The sequence below is a fragment of the Otolemur garnettii genome, unplaced genomic scaffold (genome assembly GCF_000181295.1).
Source record: "Otolemur garnettii isolate 467f Iridium unplaced genomic scaffold, OtoGar3 scaffold00112, whole genome shotgun sequence".
NCBI lineage: Eukaryota > Metazoa > Chordata > Mammalia > Primates > Galagidae > Otolemur > Otolemur garnettii.
The window spans coordinates 144,369-151,077 of NW_003852507.1; the positions used below are offsets into that span (position 1 = coordinate 144,369).

The following is a 6,709-nucleotide window of genomic DNA, read 5'->3' on the forward strand; positions in this document are numbered from 1 at the left end:
TGCCCTCATGCCACAAGACTATCCCCTTCATCTCCCCAGAACATTTAGTAGTTAAGCTGTAAAATAGTGATTGTCAATATTTTCAGGAATATTTCATGTATATCACTCACAGATGTTTAAGTATCCGAGTAATAAATCCTCACACAGAAATAAAATGTTAAGTGCCCATCAACCCATGAATGGATCAATAAATTGTGGTATATGTACACCACGGAATACTATGCAGCCTTAAAGAAAGATGGGAGACTTTACCTCTTACATGTTCACATGGATGGAGCTAGAACATATTCTTTTCAGCAAAGTATCTCAAGAATGAAAGAAAAAGTATCCAATGTACTCAACCTTACTATGAAACCAATTATAGCCCAAGAAGAAAGAGAAAGGGGAGAGGGAGGGGAGGGGAGGAGGAAGCATGGGTGGAGGAGGGATTTGGTGGGACCACACCTACGGTGCATTTTACAAGGATACATGTGAAATTTATTAGGTGTAGAATATAAATGTCTTAACACAATAACTAAGAAAATGCCGTGAAGGCTATGTTAACCAGTTTGATGAAAATATTTCAAATTGTATATAAAACCAGTACATTGTACCCCATGATTGCATTAATGTACACAGCTATGATTTAATAAAAAAAAATAAAATGTTGACATTCTTTAGAAAATACAGCCATTAAAAGACTTTTTTTTTTGAGATAGAACTCACTCTTATCTCCTGGGCTAGAGTGTAGTGATGTCATCATAGCTCACTGAAACTTCAAACTCCTGGACTCAAATGATCCTCCTGCTTCAGCCTCCCAAATAGCTGTGACTACGGGCACACACCAGCTCATTTGGCTAATTTTTCTAGTTTTTGTAGACATGGAGTCTCACTCTTGCTCAGGTTGATCTCAAAATCCTGGCCTCAAGAGATCCTCCTACTGGCTGGGCACAGTGTCTCACGGCTGTAATCCTAGCACTCTGAGAGGCTGAGGTGGGTGGATTGTCTGAGTTTAGGCGTTTGAAACCAGCCTTAGCCAAAGATAGACCTCATCTCTAAAAATAGCTGGGTGTTGTGGCAGGTGCCTGTAGTCCCAGCTACTTGGAAAGCTGAGGCAAGAGAATCGCCTGAGCTCAAGAGTTTGATGTTGCTGTGAGCTATGATGCCATAGCACTCTACCGAGGGCAACATAGTAAAACTCTGTCTCAAAAAAAAGAAAAGAGAGATTCTCCTACTTCAGCCTCCCAAAGTGCTAAAATTTAGGCATGATGAACCGGCCTGGCTAAAAGACTTTCCTCTTTAAAAGATACACGGGGCACAGTGGTACATGCCTATAGTCCCAGCTACTCAGGAGGGTAAGGTGGAAGATTCACTGGAACCCAGCAGTTCAAGGCCAGCCTGGTCAACATAGCAAGACCCTGTCTCTGAAAAAAAACATTCAATTAAAAAATATATATATTATATTATAAATTAATTAAATAAAATATATATTATATGTAAAGTAATATAAAAAGGATATTTTACTGTATCAGTACAGTAAACATACACGTAAAAATGCTTGGGAGAAGGAAATATTTTTTCTTAGAAATATTAGAATTCTAGGTTGGGCATTAAAAATAGAGTTAGCATTGCTAACTCAATTTCCAAAACATTCAGACTATTACTAAAGCACCTCTTCACTTGAATGAATTTAAAATTGAGTTCTAGCTGAGTTCTGTCATAACATTTTCGAGTATTGCACTATGGTAAAAAAGTACTTCTAGTTGTGATCAAGAGTGAATTTTGTGGCAGAGTATGGTGGTTCACTCCTGTAATCCTAGCGCCCTGGGAGGCCAAGGTGGGTGGATTGCTTAAGCTCATGAGTTCAAGACCAGCCTGAGCAAGAACGAGACACCATCTCTACTAAAAATAGAAATACTTGTCTTGCCTCAGCTTCCCAAGTAGCTGGGAGTACATGTGCCCACCACAACGCCCAGCTTTTTTTAGAGATGAGGTCCCAGTCTGGCTCAGGCTGGTCGGGAACTCCTAAGCTCAGTGTGGTGCATACTTATAGTCCCAACTACTTAGGAGTCTGAGGCAAGAGGATCTCTTGAGACCAAGAGTTTGAGGTTACTGTGAACTATGACACCACGATACTGCAGCCAAGGAGTATCTACCTCAAAAAAATTTTTAAAAAGTTTATTTAATCAGGGAATAAACAACTAGATATAGCTATCATGATCTAAAAGATGTTATATAAGATTACATAGCAGTAGATTGATTTTGTGTTATCATATCAGAGTATCATACTACTTCAGCTGGAACATATTTTCTCTGAGTGATACTTACATTGTCTTGGGTTTCGGAGTAAATGTCTAAGCATTTCTGAACTTTGGTCATAGAATATTTCCAGCAAGGCCAATGTTCTCTGCCGATCCAAAAATCCCACCTAAGCAGAAAGTTTGTAATTAGTTTTTACATGAAATTTAAGATTTTTATGCATTTTGAACATGGCTTGTTGAAGATTTTATCACTATCACACCATCATCATTGTATGTAAATAAAAGCTGCAGTGTCAAAATCAGGAAAACTATATCTTGCTTTTAGGCTTCATTTGACTTCTCTGTTCTATGACATGTCAAAATGCCTTACATTTATTAGATGTTTAACAAATACTGGTTGTTATTGACTTCTCAATTGCCAAATTCAATGTATAATGTTCAGTTCTGATCTAACCTTACCTGAGAATGTTACTTGCAATAATTAAAAGCGTCCTAGTTGTTCTTTTTTTGCATTGCTTAATTTTGAAAAAAAAAATTAATTACAGAAAAGGATGAAACCAACATATGATATGTTCACCATACCCAGAAATAATGATTGTTAGCATTTTGTGTATGTGCTTAAGAAAAAACTGACATAGTACGTATATAAATTGCTTTCATTTATTCAACATTGCGTCTTCAAATTGCTTTCATTTACTCAACATTGAGACCTAATCCATAAATGGAAAGAAACATGTTTTATTCCCTTCACCTATGATATGGCATTCTGCAATATAAAAACACCTTAATTTTTTAATATTCCTCTATTGATGGACATTTAGACTATTTTCAGTATTTTGATTATTGACATAATGCTGCAGTGGATATCCTTTTCTTTCTTTTTTTTTTGGTTTTTGGCCAGGGCTGGGTTTGAACCTGCCACCTCCGGTATATGGGGCCGGCACCCTACTCACTGAGCCACAGGTGCTGCCCTCTTTTTTTTTTGGCTGGGGCTGGGTTTGAACCCACCACCTACAACATATGGGGCTGGCGCCCTACTCCTTGAACCACAGGTGCCGCGCTTTTTTTTGAGATAGAGTCTTATTTTGTCTCCCTCGGTAGAGAGTGCATAATGTCACAGCTCACAGCAATCTCAAACTCTTAGGCTTAAGCGACTGTCTTGCCTCAGCTTCCCAAGTAGCTGGGAGTACATGTGCCCACCACAACACCTGGCTATTTTTAGAGATGAGGTCTCGGTCTGGCTCAGGCTGCTTGTGAACTCCTAAGCTCAGGCCATCCACCCTCCTCAGCCTCCCAGAGTGCTAGGATTACAGGTGTGAGCCATCGCACCTGGCCACTGGATAGCCTTATACACATTTCCTTGTGTGCATGTGCAAACATTTCTCTAAGGCAAATAACTAGAAGTGGAATTACTGGATTGTATAATGTGTACACTTTCAACTTTTGTGGTTACTACCAAATTGCTCCACAAAATGCCCACATCAGCACTGAAGCACAGTATCATTTCTTCACATCCACACCAAAACTTGATACTGTTTTTCCAATCTGATAGATAAGAACGGTATTTTATTATTTTAATTTGCTTTTCCCTGGTCATTAGTGAGAATTAGTCTCCCTCCCTCCCTCCCTTCCTTCCTTCCTGCTTTCCTTCCTTTTCTTCCTTCCTTTTTCTTTCTTTCTGATAGAGTCTCATTTTGTTGCCCAGGGTAGACTGCCATGGCATCAGCATCACTCACAGCAACCTAAAACTCTTGGTTAAGCAATCCTCCTGCCTTAGCTTCTTGAGTAGCTGAGACTACAGCTGCCCACCACAAAGGCTGGCTTTGGCTGATTTTGAACTCCTGACTTGAAGTGATCCTCCTGCATTGGCCTCTCAGACTCCTAGGATTATAGTCATGAGCCACTGCACCTGGCTGACATTTAATATATTTTCATATATTTATTATATATTTGGGTTTCCTCTTCTGTGAAAGGGTATTTCCTGTTATTTTCCCATTCTTCAGTTGAGAATAATAGTCATTTTTTTTTTTTTTGAGACAGAGTCTCTCTCTATCACCCTGGGTAGAGTGCCCTGACATCATCATAGCTCACAGCAACCTCAAACTCCTGGGTTCAAGTGATCCTTTTCCCCAGCTTCTCAAATAGCTGGGACTACAGGTGCCCACCATTATGCCCAGCTAATTTGTTTTTTTTTTCCTACTTTTAGTAGAGATGGGGATCTCACTCTTGCTCAGGTTGTTCTCCAACTCCTTAAGCAATTGCTTAAGCAATGCACCTGCCTCAGCCTTCCAGCGTGCTAAGCTAAGATTACAGGCATGAGCCACCATGCCCTGCCTATTTCTTATTTAAAAAAATTTTGATACGGATCATTGTTACCTACATAACAAATATTTTTTCCATATTTTAATTTAACTTTTGGTAAGTTTAGCCATATCAATGTTATCCATTAATTTTGAGGTAGTCAAATATATTAATCATTTCCTGTATGGTTTGCATCTGTTTTTTTTTGTTTGTTTGTTTTGTTTTTTTTAAGTAGAGATAGAGGTTTCACTCTTGCTCAGGCTGGTCTTGAACTCCTGAGCTCAAGCAATCCACCCAGAGCATTAGGATTACAGGCCTGAGCCACCACGCCTAGCCAATAAAACTTCATTTTTTAAATCAGAGAAATTCTCCCCAACTTTTTCTTCATTTATAAGTGCTTTTGGAATATTTAGACTTTTATTTTTCCATTAATTTTTTAAATTAAACCTTTTAAAAATATATACCAAATGCACAGAAAAGTACACACATCCTAAGTACATGGTTTTATGAATTACAGAATATAAACACACACAGAATATAAACTTTCTCAAAGGAGAATAGTAAACTTTAGTAGAGGGCAGGGCTTTGCTTTAAAAATCGAGGGATCTACAATTTGATTCCACTATTGCAACTTGTCATAGCATATCAGGTGCCACCCATACTCCAAATACTGAAGGGATCTTCTGGATAATAAGGCATGAGGTGAAAAAGAGTTTTTGCACTACCTAGGAAAGCCTGCAAAGCCTTTTGTTGCTCTGGGATCCACTCTGGCAACTGATGGCTCAGTTAAAGCATAAAAGCAACACGCATACCTGTGCTCAGTTAATTTATAAAAGTAGCATATACAAACATGGCAAGAGTTATTTCTAAAATGTAGAAATCGTCCAATAATCGTCCAATCGCCTTTTTCTTAGTGCTAGGTGGCATAGGATACAGCAATTGACCTTATACTTGGAAACACTGGACTGCTAAAAATTTTACCAAGGTAGTAAACTTTGGGTTTCTTTTTTTTTTTTTTTGAGACAGAATCACACTATTGCCCTCAGTAGGGTGCCGTGGCATCACAGCTCCCAGCAACCTTCAATTCTTGGGCTTAAGTGATTCTCTCGCCTCAGCCTCCTAAGTAGCTGAGACTACAGGCGCCCACCACAATGTCTAACTATTTTTTTTGTTGTAGTTGTTGTTGTTCAGGTGTCCCTGGGCAGGTTCAAACCCACCACCCTTGGTGTATGTGGTCGGTGCCATAACCACTGTGCTATGGGTGCCGAGCCTCTGTTTTTGTTTTTGATATCTGTTTATTTGTTTCTTTATTTTATTCTGGCAGAGGGGGGAAAGTTCAGGAGTTTCTATTTGGTCCTTTCTACTATAATAGTCCTCAGTTCCAAATCTGGAAAACAAATGTAAAGATTCTGTTATTGCTGAGTGTGTCTATTCTAATTAAACATTCAAGAACCAGAAATAACCATAGCTAAATCCACAGATTAATTGGGCCTGTGCCATAAGTAGCATGACCTCAATAAGTAGCATTTATCACCTGACATCCATAAATCCTTACTTTAAGGAATGGTCCACTGGGGTGTTTTAGGATCCAAAGGATTAGTGTTAACTTGGAGTCAGTGTCTAGTAATCCCTGAAAATCTGAGGCATTTCCCTTTTCTCAATGCATATTCACCCTAATGAGTACTTACAGGCCCTTTGAGGAAAGTCTCATGTAATTCTTTTCTAAGACGCTCAAGCCCCCTTTCAAAGAGTTCTGGGTGTATAAACTGACTTAAGTCTGGTGACTGTATGAGAAGCCAGTATTCTCCATTGTGCTGTCTCAAGTCATATTTCTGGCTCCAGAGTTGGTGCTTTTCTGTATATATATCCAGGTAATAATATAGTAGATATCCTATCTATTTAATTCCTAAAGAAACCATCTATGAACACCAAGAAAATCCAAGTGGGCCAAAAGATTCAGATGGCCACTTTAACCCTCACTGTTCATTAGGATAATGCCAATTATATACACATGTTTGGGAACTAAAGAAATAACCACAGATAAATTGAACCTATTAAAATAAGGCCTTGGGCTCAGTGCCTGTGGCTCAAGTGGCTAAGGTGCCAGCCACATACACCTAAGGTGGCAGGTTCGAATCCAGCCCGGGCCCGCCAAACAACAATGATGG

The 6,709-nt window shown here is 39.1% G+C and overlaps 1 protein-coding gene across 1 annotated transcript in view; it reads right to left on the minus strand.

Annotated features, from left to right (window-relative positions):
* EFCAB5 (EF-hand calcium binding domain 5) overlaps positions 1–6,709 on the minus strand; it is a gene marked incomplete at its 5' end in the record, with an annotated part of 141,249 nt that overhangs the window by 49,851 nt on the left and 84,689 nt on the right. Inside the window, 1 exon segment of the mRNA XM_012809720.1 lies at positions 2,308–2,407. Coding sequence (XP_012665174.1) covers positions 2,308–2,407 — 100 coding nt within the window.